Source organism: Crotalus tigris, unplaced genomic scaffold, assembly GCF_016545835.1.
Source record: "Crotalus tigris isolate CLP2741 ecotype Arizona unplaced genomic scaffold, ASM1654583v1 scf7180000018301.7375997, whole genome shotgun sequence".
Lineage (NCBI taxonomy): Eukaryota > Metazoa > Chordata > Lepidosauria > Squamata > Viperidae > Crotalus > Crotalus tigris.
The window spans coordinates 2,635,341-2,657,605 of record NW_024096931.1 but is presented as its reverse complement, the minus strand read 5'-3'; the positions used below and the strand labels follow the sequence as shown (position 1 = coordinate 2,657,605).

At 41.7% G+C, this 22,265-nt stretch overlaps 1 protein-coding gene across 1 annotated transcript; it reads left to right on the top strand.

The window, feature by feature from the left end:
* The first annotated feature begins 579 nt into the window (after window positions 1–579).
* On the top strand, window positions 580–13,616 carry SSTR5 (somatostatin receptor 5). The gene is made up of 2 exons (XM_039349755.1): window positions 580–807; window positions 10,236–13,616. The coding sequence occupies exon 2, from the start codon at window positions 10,309–10,311 to the stop codon at window positions 11,428–11,430; it is 1,122 nt and encodes a 373-aa protein (XP_039205689.1). The 5' UTR covers window positions 580–807; window positions 10,236–10,308; the 3' UTR covers window positions 11,431–13,616.
* The last annotated feature ends 8,649 nt before the right edge of the window (window positions 13,617–22,265 follow it).

Here is a 22,265-nt window from a genome sequence, read left to right as displayed (position 1 = left end):
CCATTTGGCCCTGCTATGGCCAAGTAGTGAACACCAAGTTGTGAGCAGGTCCTCTGTGTATAGTGCCACAGCTAGGCTGTGTCAGTAGGACCACTGTCCAGATCCTCTTCCTCTCATCCTGTCTTCTCAATGCTGAACAACTGAAGGTGTGACATTTTTTTTTTTAGCAGAGCCTTTGTACTGTCTGTGAGGAGAAACTTCTGCTTATAGTAGTTGATTTCTGATTTCTGTCCCGTGCTTAGCTACCAATTACTTAGATTCTCCTGTCACTGGAGTGCTGATTGCAGGCGATTCATTTTTCATTTATGTTTGAAACCCACAAGCTGTTTTTTCAGTTCAGCCTTGCTTGTTCGTCCTTTGCATTCATAAATCCAGAGTTAGAAGGGTGTGACTGTTTTGTGCAAAACCGCAGTTTCAGTCCCCACTACACAGGGAGTGGATAAGGAAGCTTCACCGTGCACCAGAGGAGAGGTTTCGTTGGGGGGGAGGAGTGTGTGTGTGTGTGTGTGTGTGTGTGTGTGTGATGCTTGGAATGAGTGTCAAAGGTTCTGCTCAATTTCACCAGGGAGGCTGAAGCAGGGAAACCTGACGTTTCCCAGGAAAATGCTACATTTATTCAATAGATTGAGTGGGTGGAGCTTAAAAAAATCACCCAGACATTTAAAAATTGCAGAAGGCTTTCAGATGCTCAGCAATCTGCATTTACGATGGGGAGAGGAGGAAGCTAACAAGAAGGGCCCCCCTCCCACTTTTATCCCTCTTAGAAGAATGTGTAAAGCCACTAGAGATCTTCAAAGATCTTTACCGGTGAGTCAGATTTTTTTTTTTTGAATTATTTTATTTTTACTGGCTTTTACTGTTAGTTTCTCATTCATCTATTTTTGCCACTAATTATCTCTGTGTTGGGGAGTGTTTGTGCATGTGTGTGTGTGTGGCTGGCTTTGCAACTTGCTTTGCAGTTTATGGACTAAAGAGGTTGATTCTAAAGCAACTAACTCATTAAGGGCCAGGGAAGAAGCACTGCTAAAGAGATGTTTGCAAAAATGAATATTTAACTTCCCTATAAGTTTAGTGTGAGTTGCAGCTTCTGTGATTGGTCTCCCACAAGCGAAGGGACTTAAAGAACTATTTTATCATTATCAGAAGGAGTCTTTAAAAAAATCTATTTCTGCTTGGATTTTAATTCATTTAATCCTCCTCATTGTTGTCAGCCATTCCAATCTCCTGGATCATAAAATTCTTTTTTTTTTTTTAATCCTTGATTGAGAAGAAAGGGGACAATTGGGGGAATTTCATGCTTGCCTGCACAGGAGAACATTTCCCAGAGTTAATGTCCTAGAAGAAAGTCTGGTGGGGTCCTAAAAAAAACAGTCATGAGCTTAACAATGCATTTTTCAGACAGAGAAGGTGAACAGAGGCTTTACCTCTGAGTAATTGGCAGGATCAGTCATTCAGGCCGCAGGGAAGGAATTTTTTTGGAATCCTGCAGAGTTATTCCAGGAAGTAGCAATAACACAAGTTGACTGCGACAAGGCAATGAACTCTCTTACGCTTTGAATAATATAGCAAAGGTAACCCTGCTTTGAGGTAACCTATCATAAAGGGATTCTTGTTTCTGCTTTCTTCTGAGATGGTTTCTAGTTGAGCTTGGATTCTCCTGGGAGTATCCCAACAAGGAACTGATTTGGATTACCTTTTCACACTTGTTCAAGGTCAGACAAGGTTAGATGAGAATTGTAACCTGTTGCATTTGTGTGTAAAAGAGAATCAGGGATCGATGGATGGATGGATATTTCTTCATTCATCCGTCTAGGCAGGACAGTTGTAACATTCCCCTAACTACTCATGGATCAGTGGACTCAGAAGATCCTTCAGGTTTTGCCACCCAGTTTTAACTGGAGAAATTGTTATGGATTTCCACTCCAAAACCCATGTTCCCTCTCTGCCACACACAAGGAGAACGAAAACTACACTGTCTAAATTCTTGAATACGGGCATCAAGCAGAGCCCTATTAATACATATATGTCAGGGCCAGGCCACTGTTGACCCTCCAAATGTAGCTAGAGTACTCCTTCTATCTTCCTTGGCCATTCGGGCTGAGGATTATGGGAAACTTGATCCAGTGATGCTGAGGTCATGCATTTTCTTTGCCTATGATCACAAGCAGTCATGGATATCATGAACCTTTGGGGTGTCTGCAGTTACTGTCAAATAAGTCAAGTTGGCCATGACAGTGTAATATAAAACCAGGTGAAGCTTCCATCGGCACCATCTCAGTCCATCATTTTGACAAGTGAGTCTGTGTCCCAGGGAGCCTGATGATTGAAAGATCAAAAGACACAATAAGATGGGATGGGAAGGGTAAGAACATACATGTTTTTTTCAATCTAATCTCTGGAATCCCTACAAAGTAAATAGAATGCAAAAACTATCTGCTATCTGGTGGGGAAGGATGCAACTATAACAAATTTCTCACACTCCTTGTTCAAGTAGTGAACAGAAAAAAATGACCAAGTTCAACTTCTGTGGACCAGGTGAACCGATCTATGCAGTTTTCTTGGCAACTGCACAGAGATTCTCAGTCATCCAGGTCATGATTGTCCCAAGGGTGCTTTTTCAACTGGACCTTCTTGGTTTTTCCTTGAAGACATTTCGCTTCACATCCAAGAAGCTTCTTCAGTTCTTCAGTTCTTCAGCACCTTTGAGACAGTACAGAAGTACAGTACAGTACTTTATCACTGCTGTCTTCCATATGTCTATACAGGCGTGCATGTATTTGACATTCCAGACTAATCCACCCGCTTGGACTTCTTGGTGGTCTCCCATCCAAGCAGACTCTATTTTTGTATTTTTTTAAAAAAAAATCCATCAAACTTGGGTAGTGCTGTCACCTGTTGTGGTGAGGACTTGAATCCTTAGAAAAGAAGTGACTTGTGGCCACTTTTTTCGGCCTGTTTTTTTTTTTCAACCAACTTCGAGAAGGTTTTGCTTCAAAGGAGCCGAACAAAAGCTGGACATAGGTAGGAAGGGATCTGGGATAGTCTGCATTCTGGAATTCTCTGGTCAGCCCCAAGTAGGAAAACCCAACCAAAGTCTGCAGTATAGCAAGAGTGGCAGAATTGTAGAAATCTTTGAATTATTCATTTTCACAGGAGGCAAACAGCAGCCATTCTCAACTCTGTTCCTGATACTCTGTAGCTTCAAAATTGAAAGGAACTTTAAAATTGCTTTTTCGAAGGCACAATTCCTTTGGTAGTAATAATTTGATGCCATTCTCATGTGCAGGCAGAGTTTAGCTATAGCTCACTTTTTATTAAGACCATCTCTCCAGGATGTAGTCACTGTAGTTTGGCTGATTTTTTTTTTAAACCATTAAGCAAGAATGTTCATCTTCCATTTATGTGTAAAAATCAGCCAATTTTGGGTTTGAGATCCATCAGCAATTTTCATGCATATGCCAGAGTAAACTTATATGAGAAGGGATGTTTTGTTGGATCAGGTCAATTAATCTCTCCCCCCCCCTTTTTTTTTTTAAAAAAAAAAAACCTTTTTTTGTACCACTTTACAAAGCCTTGGTAATGCCACACTTGGCATTCTGCATCCACTCCTGGCCACCACAGTATAAAAAAGATATTGAGGTTCTGGAAAGAGTACAGAGGAAAACAACAAAGATAATAGGGGGACTAGAGGCTGAAACATCTGAATGATTGCAAGAATGTTTAATCTAATAAAGAGAAGGACTAGTCTGATATGATAGCATCTTCCAATATTTGAGGGGCTGCCACAAAGAAGACGGGGGGGGGTCTCTAAAGCGCCTGAAGGCAAGACAAGAAACAATGGATGGGAACTAATCAAGGAGAGAAGCAACCTAGAATTAAGGAGATAATTCCTAACAGTGAGGACAATTAACCAGTGGAACAACTTGCCTCCAGAAATTGTGGAAGCTCCATCACTGAAGGCTTTTAAGAAGAGACTGGACAACCATTTGTTTGAAATTGTATAGGATCTCCTACTTGAGCAGGGGGTTAGACTAGAAGACCTCCAAGGTCCCTTCCAACAGTTTTATTCTACATACTATGTTCCAGGTTTTTCCACAGATTTTCAGGAAAGACCTTCCTATAGCCTGATCTCCCATTTTTTGGCAGCAGGTAACTGAAAACAAAGGCAAGGATGAGATTACCTGGTAATCACTTAAACACTTGTCCAGTTTGACACACTTTGAAGAGAATTTAGAGAAAGTGGAACAGGTTGAAAGAAAGCTGATGAGTTCTATGAAGACAAAAGATAGAACTGTCGTTTGACCCTTGAGAAAGGTGATGGGTTAAGGTGAGTGTAGTGGGGAATATGATAATCCTCTTAAGTACTTCAAAGGCTATCATAGCAAATGTCAGACCCAGGATAAAATAACAGATTTATGATACAGAAGGCAGTTTCTGATTAAATTTGAAAGAAAGTACTTCATTAGTATTTAAGTACAGGTAGTCCTCAGCTTATGATCACAAATGAGCCCAACATTTATGTTGCTAAGAGAGACATTTGTTAAGTGGGTTTTGCCCCATTTTATGACCTGTCTTGCCACAGTTGTTAAGCAAATCAATGCAGTTGTTAAGTTAATAACACAGTTATTAAGTGAATCTGACTTCCCCATTGATTTTGCTTATCAGAAGGATGCAAAAGGGGATCACAAGACCCCAGGACATGGCAAGTGTCGTAAGTGTGAGTCACTTGACAAGCATCTGAATTTAGATCACTTGACCAATGGGGATGCTCCAATGGTTATGTGTAAATAATAATAATAATAATAATAATAATAATAACTGGTGGAATCATAAAATAGAGAAAGTCATAGAAAATGATAAAATTAAACTGCTCTGGGACTTCAGAATTCAAACAGACAAGCACCTGCAACATAACACCCCAGACTTAACAATTGTCGATAAGAAAGACAAAAAAGTCTGGATAGTGGACGTGGCAGTGCCTGGAGACAGCAGAATAGAGAGAAAGAACTGGAGAAGATAACAAAATACAAAGACCTACAAATAGAAATAGAAAGACTGTGGCAAAAGCAAGCAAGGGTAGTACCAATAGTCATAGGCTCCTTGGGTGCAATCCCAAAACAACTGGAGCACCACTTGAACACCATTGGCATTGACAAATTCGCTATTAGTCAATTGCAAAAGGCGGCCTTATTAGGAATGCTTCCATCCTGCGACGATATCTGTAATACCATCAAACATCCACATCTGCCTATCCCAGGTCCTGGGTAAGGACTCGATAGGTAGACAAAATGCCAAATCCAGTCTGAACATCTGGCTGACTGTGCGATGATCGATAATAATAATAATAGTTGGAAGGGACTTCGGAGGTCATCTAGTCCAACCATCTGCTCAAGCAAGAAACCCTAGCCATTCCAGTGAAATGGCTGTCCAGTCTCTTCTTAAAAACTTCCAGTGTTGGAACATTCATTGCTTTTGGAGGCAGGTAGTTGCACTGGTTAATTGTTCTAACTGTCAGGAAGTTTCTCCTCAGTTCCAGGTTGCTTCTCTCCTTGGTTAGTTTCCATCCATTGGTCACAAGTCACACTTTTTTCAGTACCGTTGTAACTTCGAACGGTCACTAAATGAGCTGTTGTAAATTGAGGACTACCTGTATTTTAAATATTTAAGTATTTCCCCTTTGCCGGATACGTTCTTGAAGGGGTGAGAAGAGCAGGGTTCCTCAGCCTTGACGATTTGTAAGATGTGTGGACTTAGTGTTAAAAAACACTAAGGTGGAGAGACATCTGGAACAGACAAATAGATCTCTCTGTGTGTGTGTATGTGAGAGAGAGACAGAGAGAGACAGAGACAGAGACACAGAGAGTGAAAGATTCTGAAAGATGCTTTGTGTATATGTGTGTGTTTCTGCACTTTGAGTCAGCACGGAAAATTCCCCGCAGTTTTCTTGGCAAGATTTGGGGACTGGGTCTTTGCCTGCTTCTCCCTAGGATCTTGCTTCGTGCCTAATAGCAATAGCAACAGCACTTAGACTTATATACTGGCCCACAATCCTTTAGAGCCTTCTCTAAGTGGTTCACAGAGCTAGCACATTGCCCCAACAATTTGGGTCTTCATTTTACGTACCTTGGAAGGATGGAAGGCTGAGTCAACCTTGAGCTAGCCAGGATCGAACTCCTGGCAGTGGGCAGTGAGCTAGCCTGCAGTGCTGCATTCTAGCCACTGAGCCATCACGGCTCTACAGGACTACAACTCCCAGTCTCCCAGTTTCTAGCCTGCTATCTTAACGGCTACACCAATCTGCCTTTTGAAGAGGCACGTTATTTTCGTAATCATCATTTCCAAGCAGATATTCTGAAAAAAGCCCCTGCAGGCTTGTCGGCCTGACGTGAAAGTAGAAGCCTCAAACATGGTTGCTTCTTTTGTTCTGGACAAGGACATTACTTTGATTTACAACCGTAATAGAACCTGCCCATCACAGTTGTAACTTGTGACAGTCGTAAAGCGAGTCAGTCACCATGTCCAAGCCAATTTTACAGCCTTTTTTGTGACCGTGGTCAAGCAAATGCTACAATCGTTAAGCAAAGCAATGGATGGCTAATGGTGCGATTTTGCCGAAATGCCGGTTTTGGGCAAACCCACCATAAATCGTGGTCACATGACTGTTGGATGCTGCAAACAGCCATAAATGCAGCCTGGTTGCACCTGACGTGTAATCTCATGACTGTGACGGGGCCTGGCCACTGAAACTTCAAATCCAGGTCTTAAGTGCTCCCCCAGGTAGGTCCGCCGGAACTTCAAACGGTCACTAAGCGAGCATGGTTGTAAGTCAAGGCCTCCATGTATGCTCATTATTCTGTTGGACCTGTGAAGGTTTACAAAAAGGTAAGGATCAGAGCCATTTTGAGACGTGAGTGGAGGTTAAAAACATCAAAATCTGATCATGGCCATGCATGCCCTTTTGACATGTGACAGATATGCCATGCATGTTTTTTTTTAAAAAAAGGGGGGGGGCTTTGGTGGAACAGCTGCAGCAAAGAACAGCCTGAAGCTTCTGAACTCAAATGCTGGTGACTGTCTGGCTGCTCTTTTGCTTTGTGTAGAGGAGCAAGGGGAAGGCTGCTCAGCCCAGTTTTCAGTCCCAGACGCTGGGCAATTATCCTTCTCTTTTCACCTTTCTGCAAATGTGAACTTTGAGCTCTTGGCTCAGAATAACTGTTCATTTAAATAGGTATGTTAGATTTAGAAGGCATACCAAAATGTGTCTGTTACATTAGCTACTCGTCAAAAAACGTATTTGGGATTTAAAAAAAAAAAAAAAAACCTCCTCTCCATTAAAAAATATAAATCAGGATTTCCTATAATAAAAAATCTGATTTGGAAATGGAACAGTATTTTATTTAAATAAGTATACCTATGCAACTGATAAACAATTAGTTAATCTATGTATGGAGATTTATTTATTTATTTATTTATTTATTAGACTTATATACCGCTTTAAGTGCAAGCACTCTCTAAGCGGTGTACACCAGTAAGCAATGTATATATATATATATTTTTTACATTGCCCCCAACAATCTGGTCCTCATTTTACCTACCTCGGAAGGATGGAAGGCGTGAGTCAACCTTGAGCCGGTGAGATTTGAATCGCTGACCTGCTGAACACAGTCCGCTAAAGAGATCCTATCTGTCTGTCTATCTATGTCCTCTTTCTCTCTCTAATCTCTCTATCTGTCATTTATCTGACATCTATCATTTATTATCTATCCTTATCCATCTATCATCTATGTGTCATCTATCTATCTATCTATCTATCTATCTATCTATCTATCTATCTATCTATCTATCTCAGTGTTTCTCAACCTTGACAATTCTAAGGCATGTGGACTTCAACTCCCAGAATTCCACAGCCAGCAATGCTGGCTGTGGAATTCTGGGAGTTGAAGTCCACATGCCTTAAAATTGTCAAGGTTGAGAAACACTGATCTAACTCTAGTTAGCTAAATGAAATCTTTCTTTCTTTCTTTCTTTCTTTCTTTCTTTCTTTCTTTCTTTCTTTCTTTCTTTCTTTCTCCTTATGTTCTATTTGTTCAGATTGCTGAAAACCAAACTGCTTAATAAAATGCAGTTCTGATCAGTTAGCTGCAGCTATATGGTCCGGTGCTTTGAGCATCTACAGAAAGCATTCCAGGGCTGCTCCTTCGTTAATGCCTTTGACTAAACCTATTTAATTCACATTCCTGCGCCACTCAGAGGGCTGAATTCGATGGCCAAAATAAGGGTCAGCAAATAAGGAAGAGCCACCCTTATTTGACACGGTGAGACTTCAAGCAGTCGTGGTCCCATCACATTTGTGAAGAGGGCTGGGGGGGGGAGTTGTGCAGAAGGAGGCAGTGTGTTACTGATTAAAGCAGAGCCAGCTCCAGAAGGATCCATGGGGTGGGGAGTCAAGTACGGGTAGTCCGTGAATTACAACAGTTTGTTTAGTGACCGTTCAAAGTTACAACGGCACTGAAAAAAGTGACTTACGAACATTTTTCACACTTATGAAAAAGTGTGCAGCATTCCTGGGGTCATGTGATCAAAATTGGCAACTGACTCATATTTACGACAGTTGCAGTGTCCTGGGATTTTGTGATCAGCTTTGACAAGCAAGGTTCACTTAAAGCCAGATTCACATAACAAACAGAGTAGCTAATTAAACAACTGTAGTGATTCACTTTACAATTGTGGCAAGAAAAGTTGTAACATGGGGCAAAACTCACTTAAAAAAATTTCTCCCTTGCCAACATAAATTTTGGGCTCCATTGTGGTCGTACGTTGAGGACTACCTGTACAGTGGCTTTGAACACATGGCCCATGTGAAAAAATGAGGTGTGAACTTGGCGTTGCAGGGCCCATCTTGACTTTTTTTACGCTCATCTCCTTGAACCTTTGAAAGGAAATTTCCAAGGCATTCTAGGCCTAGACTAGATTGGGGGGTGGGGGGGAAGCTTCCCCACAAAAAGAAATAGCAAATAGTCATTTCTCTATTGGTTGCCAAAAAAAAAGTTCAGAGGCAGGACCCCACAAAGCAAGCAGAGCAGAGCTCAGCATGGGGGAAATTTTGCTTCTGCAATATTATGTTTTATTTACAGTTGTGTTTGGGCTGACTAAACTGCTGTTGTTACCCTGTCGTCTGTAAAATAAGATTTCCAAATAACAATGCACACTTAGAAACGCACGTTGGGCACTGATAATTTATAATCTAAGCACCGTGCTTTATTTTCCCAGTATCAGCAAGGGTCAGGTCCTCACAGCTGCTCTGGTAGTGAATATTCTCCGTACCAGAATAAACTATCAATCCATTTTAATGCAATTTTTGATTAATTCATTGCATGGGTACTTCTCATAAATCATATCACAAATAACACTGACCTTAATTTTTCCCCCATCCACATTATTTTGCTTCCTTCTAAAACAGTGCTTCTTCACCTCGGCAACTTTAAAATGTGTGGACTTCAACTCCCAGAATTCCACAGTCAACATGCATACTGGCTGAGGAATTCCTGAAGCCGAAGTCCATGCATTTCAAAGTGGTTGGGAAGCACTGTTGTAAAGGGTAAATCATAGCCAATAGTAGCATCAAACAAGTTTGCCTGAACTCAAGAAGGAATCTTTCTAGTAATCCCTGGATAGTTCAGTTCAAGTGTCATTGCCTTCTGGAAGGTTAAGGGTCACATGTCATCAGCCTTTGACTCATGGTTGACTACATGGTAGAAAAATGGGGTGAGACCCCAATATTGTCCACAAAATTGCCACTGAGCACATTCTTTGCTTCTTCTGCCATGTTCTCTGTTGATTTGTTAGCATCCATAAGAATAGAGCCATTTTGGAAGGTTTCGGAGATCTTGGTGGGGATATGAACGTAACTTGCTCTACCTTTTCCCGGGTCTGTAGATTAAAAAGTCATTCTGGAAGAATGCAGCGGGAAACCACATTGATCCTATTGTCAAGAAAATGACATGGAAGCATCCATAAGATCACCTGGATTTGAGCTCACCTCTGGTATCTTAGTGGATATAGACTTCATTTCTAATAGTTTTCATTTGTCCTCCCATCTCAAGTTGGGAGCAACTGTGTTATCAGTTTCAGCAATCGTCGTGAGAGGGCTAAGGGATCGCTAAATGGTTCTTTCCAACTGTAGAATTCTGGGGTAGGAAAATAATCTTTTAATCAATGTTTCTTTTTTTTTCCAGCATGAAAATGTTGAACAATAGAAACAAAACTGGATATATTCTTTTCTCTAATTAAAACAGCCTATAATAGCCTATGTCTTTTGTAAAATTGGACAACACCATGGATCCTTTGTACGTATCTGCCACATTTCCAGATATTAATGTCTCCTTTTTGACAAATGCAACAGACAATGCAACAGTTATGGATTTTTCTGCCTCCTCCAGTATCCGCTCTGTCTTCATACCAATAATTTACCTTCTGGTTTGTGTTATTGGACTGAGTGGGAACACTTTGGTCATCTATGTGGTTTTGCGTTATGCCAAAATGAAGACCGTGACCAACATTTACATTCTGAACTTAGCCATTGCTGATGTCCTCTTCATGTTGGGCTTGCCATTCCTAGCCACCCAAAATGCTATCTCCTATTGGCCCTTTGGAACATTCACCTGTAGGCTAGTGACTGCTTTTGATGGCATTAACCAATTCACCAGCATCTTTTGCCTGACTGTCATGAGCCTGGACCGCTACCTTGCAGTTGTCCATCCTATTAAATCTACCAAGTGGCGCCAGCCAAGAATAGCCAAATTGATCAGCTTGGCCGTCTGGACTTTATCCTTTTTGGTGGTCCTTCCCATGATTATATTTGCTGACGTCCAGGAAGATTTTCACACTTGTAACATGAGCTGGCCTGATCCAATTGAGATATGGTCAGCTGTGTTCATCATCTATACATCGGTGCTGGGCTTCTTTGCTCCGTTGCTGGTGATATGCCTCTGCTATTTGTTGATTGTCATCAAAGTGAAATCCTCTGGGATCCGAGTTGGCTCTACGAGACGCCGGCGGTCGGAGCGGAAAGTGACCAGAATGGTGGTCATCATAGTTGTGGTCTTTGTTTTCTGCTGGCTTCCCTTCTACATTGTGAATATTGTCAATCTGATATTCATCTTGCCAGAGGAACCCATCTTGGTGGGCATTTTCTCCTTTGTGGTGGTTCTCTCTTATGCCAACAGCTGTGCCAATCCCATCCTTTATGGATTTCTTTCGGAAAACTTCAAGCAGAGCTTTCAGAAGGTCCTGTGCCTCCACAAAGGCAATAGTATTGAAGATGGAGACCCCACCGAACTCCGGCAGGAGAAGAGTACCCATCTGAAGGACATGATGCTGCCTCAGAAGAATGACGACTCCAATGGGCACATGCTGACGAGCAAGGTGTAGAAAGTCGGTGACTTCAAGAAAGCTGGATCTTGATTGGAATAGATGATGGCATTTACTGCAAGGGGACTGGGCCAGGAGAAGGTGGTCACCTCACCTTCTAGCTTAATGTGCAGATGTTTTCTCTCCCAGTCCTTTGTTGCTGTGTTCACCCTAGAATTCTGGGTGTTGTGAAAGGCTTCACAAATAGTAACCAAAAATAACCTATTGTTCTCCTTTCATTCTTGCTCTCTCCTCCTTGAAGGTTTCCACAGGTACATAGGTTAGGCTATACTGTACAAAGGATGGGGACAATTGTTATGACTTCCTTAACAAAAGGCCTTCCCTTTCCAATTTATTAAATTGCAGGTGAAGATTGGAGACTGTGAGGATGATCCATCTCCCCAATCCAAAAACACGCTACATTACTACACAAAACCATGCAACAAAAGTTCAACAAAGGAATAGGCTTGATTCTCAATGGGTGTAATTGCTAGTTGAGAGCTGGTTAAGGCCAACAGGGTCTTCTTGAAATAAATTGGAGACCTTCAAAGTTTGCCCAAGTTTTCCCTTCCTCTGGTTTTCTCCCTCAGTTGTGTGAATGGAAGAATTCCCATAGCTCAATCACATTCTTGCAAGGTCTGCTGCCCCACAGATCTCTGGTATAGAAGATATCAACTGTTGGCATTTCCAGAAAAAAAAACTCCTGGGACATGTTTTTACCAAAAGTATAATACTTTACTGAAAATTTACATTGGCACAGAAGAAGCAAAACCACCTCTGGTTTTCCCATTTGAAAGTTTACTTAATTAAACAATAGATTCCCTCGCCCTACCCACCAGGTGTTCACATTGTTCAATGGTAATACTTCTTCTTATTATGAGAAAAGTCCATTTCTCCATCGATCACCTGCGTTAGTGACCTTGGCATTCTTGCAGGCTCTCAAAGATGCCTCGGTTGCCTAGATACCACCCCTCCCACCTTTGCACTCCATTCCACAATCTCTACTCTGTTTTTTGTCAAGTTTTGAGTGAGGGAGAAAATGAAGGTGAAAAGACAAATCAGTCTTGACATAGGGGTGCCAGCAATGGCTGAGGACCCAGTGGCAAGCATGGTTGAGGATGGAAATAGGGAACAAAATACTGTTTTGTTAACTTTCCTTGTGCTCCTACTTTCTACTTGCCACAGAGAGCTTGACCTTTATCATTCGTTTTTCCTAAAATCTAACAGCCCCCATTGATGGCCTTATGCATTTGCATTAGGCAGCTCACATTTAAATATTGTTCATTCAAAATGTTCTTCAAATGCTGGGAGGTGCAAAAGTTCACTCCAACTTTTCCAAAATGTACGTCTTCGCGATTTAACACAATTCGGGCAGAAGACAAAGCAACCTGCCTATCTTACAGGTAGTCCTCAGCTTACAGCAATTCATTTAGTGACCGTTCAAAGTTACAACAGAACTGAAAAAAGTGACAGGACCGTTGTTTACACTTACAGCTATTGCAGCATCTCCTTGGTCAGGTGATCAAAGTTCAGACACTCGGCAACTGACTCATGTTTGTGACGGTTGCAGTGTCCCCTGGGGGCATGTGCGACCTTCTGACCAGCAAAGCCAGATTCACTGAACGACTGTGTTACTTACTTAACAACTGCAGTGATTCAAGTAACAACTGTGACCAAAAAAGTCAGAAATGGGCCAAAACTCACTAAACCACCATCTCATGTAGCAACAGAAAAGGTGGCTCAGTTGTGGTTGTAAGTTAAGCACTACCTGTATATCTTTGGAGGGGTCTAGTTTTCTTTTACAGGATGTCTATTTCCCATTCATTAATCAACACACCTTCCTCCAGTAATGTCCATTTGAGGGGCGGGGAATACAAAGTCAAAATGACAGCTGTAACCGTGCATTCAATGCCTCGTTCTGGGTGGACACCAGAAGTGTCTATTCCTGATGCCAGGTTCAGAACTTTTCAGTGTGCCTAGATTTATTTTGAATTCCAGGCCCCATGAAATCTAGAATCCATATTTCTTTCTTACTTCTACTTCTGGTTGAAGGGAAGAGCAGATTTATGCCTCTTCCCATCAAAATGGGCACTAAGACGTACCAAGAAGGAAGAGGAGTTGGGAGGTTTGCTGGCAATGTTGTGCTAACCACTCAAGATATTATCTAGATGAGTGTTCCTCAGCCTTGGCAGCCTAAAGATGTGTGGACTTCAGCTCCCAGAATTCCCTTGCCCTGGCCAGGGAATTCTGGGAGTTGAGGTCCACACATCTTCAAGCTGCCAAGGTTGATGTCTATGGAGATTCTCAATCATCCAAGATCAAAAGTGCTTTTTCAAGAGGCAACTGGACTTTCTTGTTTTTCTTTGAAGACGTTTCGCTTCTCATCCAAGAAGCTTCTTCAGCTCTGAAAAAGCACCTTTGGGACTGCCAAGGTTGAGAAACATTGATCTAGATCAGGGGTTCCCAACTGGGGGTGCGAGACGATATTCCAAGGGGTGCGACAACTTGGGTTTTCAAAATTATAGTGTATATGCATAATATGTTGCTTTCATTTTAAACTTTTGTAAGGGGTGCGAGAAGTTATCAGAAGCGTTCTAGGGGCACGGGGTATAGAAAAGGTTGGGAACCGCTGATCTAGATAATGTTTGAACCTATAGCTAGCTGAAGTCAAATATGATTGGACTGGTTGCTAAAAGAGAGACCTTTTACCATTTGAATGCACACTAATAAAACACATTTCTGTGAAGAGGGTTTTTTTTTTTAATTACGTCCTCTTCTGGCTGTTGCTTTTCTTATTTTCTAAATGGCCATGTTCTGATTTTGAAATGCCAAGGTCCCATTTTGCTATAAAAAATAGTCAGGAGGGAACAATCCAATGTCCATTAAAATACTTAAGCCAGATAGATTCAAAGGAGATGGAAAGGCTGCACTCTACTAACAATTACCTATCCCATTTTCAGCTCCATCTCCCTAGCAACAGTGGCCCAAGTGGAGGCAGTGCCGTCTTGCTCTGTCTCTGCTGGGGGTGAGATGGGAAATTCTGAGCATGATAGAGACATATCACGTATCATCCTTAGATCTTAGGGAAGAGGCAACCGCAAGGGTTCATCTCCCTCAGCACCAGGTAGGACATTTTTTCCCCCTTCCATTCAATCGTGTCCAGTTCTCAGAAACCTCCTGGACAAATCCTTACAATTTTCTTGGCAAGGTTTTTCAGAGGGGGCTTGCCATTACCTCTTTCCTAGGGCTGAAAGAGAGTGACTGGCTGAAGGTTGCCAAGCTGGCTTTCTAGGACAGGACAGCTGTTGTTTCAATTTGGTCATATCTGACTCTTGACAAGTTTATACGCAAGTGCTCTCCATGCTCCCCTGTCAAGCACAGCTTCTTTCAATTGTTGGGTGTTCAACTTTGCATCAGTCTTGATGTCATCAATCCAGCATGTTCGTTGCTTGCCACCTTCTTGTTCCACTAACCATTCCTAGCATCATTGTCTTCTCCAGGACTACACTTAGGGCAGGACTAGAACTCCCAAATTCCCAGTTTCTATCCTGATGCCTTAACCACTACACCAAACTGGCTCTTGGGCCATATTAGGTCTCATAATTAATAATTAAGTCAGTTGGAATGCTTATTCCAAAACTCCTAAGCAAGGACCCCAGAGGTTGTAATAAAGCGCCCCTCCAAAAGTTTCTACCCATATGACATAGGAGGAAGATTACTAAATGCATGGAGAGGGACCTTCTGAATTCTTCTGAGGGAACTGTGTTGGGACTTCATTAAGCTGTTTTCCTGGTCATATCCAGCTACCATTGAGAGACTGGACCATCAAAGGCCAACCTGGAAAATAGTACAAAGTGTTCCCTGCAATAATTGGCAATGTTAATTTTAACATGAGAAAATTCTCTCCCCAAAAAATCCCACCCCAACTTTGTGGTTCTCATTTTAGAAGTTGATAATTCATAAATCTCTTCTTCCCCTACCTTGCAGCTTGCCTTCATGTCACCAGTACTGTTCTTTCTTCTGTGAGGGAGAAAGCCATGGGAAGGTTGAACATGCAGCATGTCTTCTCTGTGGAACCCTTTCCCTGTCAAAATAGGACCTCTTTCAACCTTAATGCCATTCAAAAGGCAGCCATGTCTTGGCTTGTCCTTGCACATGTTCCAAAGAGGTGAGAAAATGTTTTGATTAAAACTGCTGGTGGCCCAACAATTTCACCTTCACAAGCTAATTCTGAAGAAGAGCTGGCCTTTTGTAATCTCCCACTCAATTTTAGGCTAGAGAAACTGGCTAGAGAGTTTCTCTGAATTTCTTTAAGGGAAACAGAAATTATTTATTTTTCAAGGGCACAATAGGATACCTGCTTAGTGATATCAGGAGCAATTGAAAGCATTCCATGAGTTCACTACTGATGGTGTTTTCCCATGGTATTGAATTTTAGCATGGAAAGCCAGGAAGACTGCATACCAACTGGAGGAGTGATTGTGCAATAACAACACTCATACACACCATCTTATTGCTAGCAGAGCAAGAACACCACCCTGAAATTCTCTTCCCCAAAAAATAATCCCCAAAGTAGATTCTCAACTGTTACATTGAATGAGAATTAATTAAAATTGCAGAGAAATTTCTCTGTCTGTCACTGTCTAAAATTGCTTAGTTTTCTTTTGCTTAAGCTATGTATTTTTTTTAAAGGAGTGCATCTTCAATCTTCCATCACACCAGGAACCTGAGGCTGTTCATGGCCTTTGTTATATCCTCAACCAAATCAAGAATTCAAGTTATCCTTGACTCCTCCAGATCAATCTAAAAGTGAGGGTTTAGAGGTTGTACAGATCCAGATCTTTGAATATAGGAACTGGAGTACACATTTTTCCAAACTATCTAGCACATTTATTTTTTAAAAAATGATGTCACCTCCCTCAAGAAGACATCCAGATGCATCATTTGTCCATCTCAACCCGAAAGACATGAAAACACTCCATATTTGATTCAGAAGAATTTGCCTGAACTTTTATTTTATTTGACTCTGATTCCAAAAGCAAACTGTTCAATTAAATGAATAAAATGGATATGGAAAGAAATCGGGCAAGTGTGCTAACTGGAAACAAATTTCCTTCAAAAATCTGCTAGGAACTTAAACGAGTTTTGAAGAAGCTAGCAAAGTTTTTTGGGGGAAACTTCATAGAGGTTAAACACAGAAGTTATATGAAGTAATCTTGAAGTGATCCTTTCCTTCATTACGTCCTGTATGTTGACATCCAAAGGGATGTTCCTATTGAATCTACATTTACATAAAGCAACAATGGATGTGTTGCCTTAGCAAGGTGTGGTCCTTTCACATAGCCAGTTGCAGTCTTTATATGATTCAAAATTTAAAAACCGTTTTCCAACATTAGAATGTCAGATGGATGTCATATTCTGGAGCCTTCTTGTTCCTTCCTTATGAACTTTGCTTTCATCACATGTATCTAATTCTTGGATCCAGTTAATACAGGTGGCCTTGGGGATTATTAGACGAAGCTGCGCTGAAGCTGTGTTGGCCTCCATAGATAGCAGAAGTCCTTGTGATAATATGACAGCATTAATAGGGGTTTGTTCTATATTTTCCAGGTATGGAGGCTCACTGGTCTTACTTAGCACCTTAGAACTGGGTGGGTGGGGAAATCACCCCACTAAAAATCAAAGATTTTAGTGTGCAATTTGGGGGTGCAAAATGAAATAGCCATGTGCATGGAAGGGGGGGTCCACCCACAGAAGTAAGTCTTGATTAAATGGGTGGTTCAGGAAAATCATCTGTTCTAAAGCTCCAGTGAAGACTTCTGTTTCTCAACCTTTCACGCCGTTTCAGAATGAATCATCACCCAAGGCTGCCTTGACTTGTATTTAAACAGGTTACTTGTGCAAATATCACCCTGGCATTTATTAATTGAATAAGGGCTGAACTGAATTCCCCAAAGAAAACACAGAAAAGCTCAAGGGGTGGGGGGAGGGGGAGACAGAAATCCTAACTATATAAATCCTCAAGAACAAATAGTTGCTAGATTATCTTCACCAAATGATGGGGGTTGAAGAACCAATAAAGGTCACCTGTAAAGATTAGGGGATTTGGCAGTTCTCATGTTAAGACAACCTGGTCTAATTCACCCTCTTTAAAATGGTACTTGGATTCTCTTTCAATGCGCTTGTAGAGAACCATAGAAATGGCCTTGGGGAAAGAATATGACAGTTAGCAAAACGTGATCTAATTCTGGGAACAGAAGAAAAAACAAATTTTCCTGGCCTTAACTCTCTTGGGCCTAAGGGGGGGAGAGTTGGTCATTCAAGATTCTGTTATTATAGCCTGGATTAAGATTTCTTAACCTTAGCAAGTTTAAGACATGTGGACTGGAGACTAAGAACAGTTGCAGGATTTGGGTTTGGCTAGTCTAAAGAAAAGAAGAAATAGGGGGGACATGATAGCAGTATTCCAGTATCTGAGGGGCTGCCACAAGGCAGAGGGGGCCAGGTTGTTCACCAAAGCACCAGAGGGAAGGACGAGAAACCATGGTTGGAAGCTGATCAAAGAGAGAAGCAACCTGGAATTAAGGAGGAAGTTCCTGACAGCGAGGACAATTAATCAGCGGAACAGCTTGCCTCCAGAAATCGTGGGCACCCCATCAGTGGAGGTTTTTAAGAAGAGGCTAGATAGTCACTTGTCTGAGATGGTATAAGTTCTCCTGCTTGAGCAGGTGGCTGGACTAGAAGACCTCCAAGGTCCCTTCCAGCTCTATTCTATTCTATTCTATTCTATTCTACTCTACTCTACTCTACTCTACTCTACTCTACTCTACTCTACTCTACTCTACTCTACTCTACTCATTCCTATTTCTATTCTATTCTACTCTATTCTACTTTACTCTATTCATTCCTATTTCTATTCTATTCTATTCTATTCTATTCTACTCTACTCTACTCTATTCATTCCTATTTCTATTCTATTCTATTCTATTCTACTCTACTCTACTCTATTCATTCCTATTTCTATTCTATTCTATTCTATTCTACTCTACGCTACTATACTCTATTCATTCCTATTTCTATTCTATTCTACTCTACTCTACTCTACTCATTCCTATTTCTATTTCTATTCTATTCTACTCTACTTTACTCTACTTTACTCTATTCATTCCTATTTGTATTCTATTCTACTCTACTCTACTCATTCCTATTTCTATTCTATTCTATTCTATTCTATTCTACTCTACTCTATTCTACTTTACTCTATTCATTCCTATTTCTATTCTATTCTATTCTATTCTATTCTAACTTCAACTTCAACTTCAACTTCAACTCCCAGAATTCCCTAGCCAGTAAGACTGTCTGGGGATTTCTGGGATTTGAACTCCACACATCTTAAAGTTGCCATGGTTGAGCAACCTTGACCTAGATCAATAAAGGAGTGTTGCAGTTGCTCTTATGAAATGCGTATCCTCACAGGGGTCAACCCCAAAGGGCTGACACTGCTTTAAGGAATAGTGATGAGCACAGCTGGCCACCAGCGGCCTTTTCAAAATTCTCCAGCCAGCCTCGGATCAAAAGCACATACAGCCAGAGCTCTATTTCTGCAATTGCTTCATTCACAGAGCAGTTTTCTCGACCCTTTTTGGGGACACCAAACTCAAGGTCACAGTTATCCAGTCTGATTCCAAGTGAGGAGCTAATTAATCTTCACATTTTAAATCGGTTGCCCCTCACCACTGGATGAGCAGGCATTCCCCCCCCCTTTAATTAAAGATGCAATTTACCTTGACAAATAAACATGCAAGAAGTGACAAGAATAATTAATTGCCCACTAACTAGGCATCAGAGGCTGCGCCAATGTTTGCAAACTGCATTGCAGAATGGAAGGCGTGAGAACTGAGGCTGGAATCTCCAGTGAATCAAATGTGGCTTAAAAGGAACAGTCAATGTTTTACTGTTGCGGAGAGGAAGACCCAAACTGAGTGGTACTTTGAAGGAACATGGGTGCGCTGGGAAGGGGAAGGAGGGGCTGTATCTGCCATAAATTTCCGCTCTGATAATTCCACCCACTCATCCTTGTCACATCTTCTCATAAACACAAGTATATAAAAAAAATTTTGAGTGGACAAAATATTCCACCAATTACTTTTACCTCAAAAGAAGACTAATTGTTCTCTAAAAACTTGCATACCCTTATAACAATAACAATAACAGGAAGAAGAAGAAGAAGAAGAAGGAGGAGGAGGAGGAGGAGGAGGAGGAGGAGGAGGAGGAGGAGGAGGAGGAGGAGAAGAAGGAGAAGGAGAAGAAGAAGAAGAAGAAGAAGAAGAAGAAGAAGAAGAAGAAGAAGAAGAAGAAGAAGAAGAAGAAGAAGAAGAAGAAGAAGAAGAAGAAGAAGAAGAAGAAGAAAGAACCGGTCTCTTCCAACAGGAACTTTTATTAAAAGAAACTGATAGCGGGCATGATAGACAGGATCTGAGGGATTCCCTTACAATTCAATGTTTTAAAATGTCCCTAAGCAGCCCCACCCCCACCCCGCAGTTCTTGCGGGTGATTCAAACCGGCAGATTTCTAGGTATCAACTCCAGGAGAGATAACATCAGTCCGGCTCCGTTGGCATGATCATTCAACATCTCCTTACACGGATCCCAGATGCTGCATCTCCCCCCCCCCGCCTTTCTCTCGCTGGCCGGTAAGAGAGGAGAAGTTCAGAGGAGCGTAGGATGAAAGGCAAATGACTACATTGTGATGGTTAGCAGATCCGAAGCAAATCAACAAAAAGTTACTTTGTAGTGAATAGAGGAAGTGAAAGTCATAAAACCCCCATGCATACCTCCCTCCCCCTTAGTAGCATGACAGGGTCCAGGAGAGAGTAAGAATTGGTTTTATATTAGAGAAGATAGATAGAAATGAAATATAACTGGATTCTGACAATCTATTATGTGTATTTGCCTAAGAACAAAAGGAGAAGGAGGTGGCCTTGGAGCAACAGGCTCTGAAAGAAAGAGAAAGAAGCGAGGTAGAAATCCATATCTATTGGTTGTCCTTGACTTATGTCCATTTGTTTAGGGACCTTTTGAAGTTACTATAGTGCCGAGAAAACTGAAATTATGACTTTTTATCCCAGTTACGGCCATTACAATCAGAAAAGGGCAGCGATCAGAGGACTAGAAACTAAACCTTTGAAGAGAGATACAAGGATTTGGGAACACATCTGCTTGTGAAGAAAGACACCCAAGAAAGCGTGGATAGAAAACAGCACTCTTTGAAAACCTGAAATGACGGTCAAAATTCCTCCCTCTAATTCCAGTATGCAGGATACAGTATCTTGGATTTAAGATGCAGGGAGGCAGAATTAAAACTCCTTCCTCACTGCACCGCAACAGTGGAGCGCACTTCATTTACAATGCTCAGGCAGAGGCTGGACAGCATTCTAGCTGGGATGCCTTCATTGGGAGGCTTGCCCTGAGTGGAAATGAGACTTAGGGGTCCCTTCAAACAGGATCGTTCTGATGTGAAACTCCTACTTTGCACTTGAACACAATTCCTCCAAAGAGCCCTCACAGCATCATTGTTGTGTCATAAGCTGGAAATTCAAATGTTCATAAGGGAAGGAGCACAAATGGCACATAGGGTGCTGTGATCCAGTGAGGTGTTGCCTATGCTTCAGAACCTGGGACAGCTCCAGGGAGGATGCTTTTGTAAAAAGCATAGAATTTAGAATAGAATAGAGCTGGAAGGGACCTTGGAGGTCTTTTAGTCTAGCCCCCTGCTCAAGCAGGAGAACCTATACCATCTCAGATAAATGATTGTCTAGCAATGCTGGCTGTGGAATTCTGGGAGTTAAAGTCCACATGCCTTAAAATTGTCAAGGTTGAGAAACACTGGCTCTAGTTTTTTTTTCTTAAAAACCTCCAGTGATGTTAGGAAGTTTCTCCATAATTCCAGGTTGCTTCTCTCCTTGATTAGTTTCCATCCATTGTTTCTTGTCCTGCCCTCTGGTGCTTTGGAGAATAATTTGGCCCCCTCTTCTTTGTGGCAGCCCCTCAGATACTGGAATACCAGCATAGCCCTGGGCTGGTTACAGACTGTGGAAACCAGAGATTATGCCTTGTAGCAAAGTGATCCTTACCTGCCTTTGAACCATTTCCTTTCCTTCTACTCGTGGAGGCTGTCACAGTAGCCAGTGTTCTGAAAACAATCCCTGCCAGTTCAATTTCCCCTACAAAAGAACTTTTAGAGAAACTCATTCTCAACAGTAATGCTAGATGGAGCAAGGAATCTGGCAAGCACTGGTTTGGGGGTGTGCATGTGCGTCCATCAATATAATCATGCTACTGATCAGTGCATGACCAGATCCTGCATAGCATAAGGTGGTACTTGCATGGATTAGTTCTCTCTTTAAAGACGGGGGGGGGAGGGCACAGAACATGCAAGACCAACCTAAAGGAAGTTGCAGCATGTTGAGTGAATCAGGCCATTCTATTAGGCCAGAGTATGGTTTCTTTTAAAGGCATGGTGTGCCTTTGTGTTTTGTTTACCTGGGTTTAAAATTCAACATGTTGCATAATTCCAGTCTTAGTCTTTCCATACTAGAGATTTTAAATAAGGTTCAGCCTTTATTGGGTGGACATTATGCCAAGATGGTAACTATGGTTCTTTATAGCCAAGAAAATGTATCGCTCCAATCCAGTTGGGGGAGAGAATGCTCTGAGGATGCTAGTTGCCTGAAGAATAGTCAGTGGTCAGCATTTGTCATTTTCCACAAATAGAATAGAATCCTGCAGGTAGAATCCCACAGTGACTGAACGGGGCTGGGCTGCTGGCATCACCTTGAAAGTGGTGGCAGTGTAGAG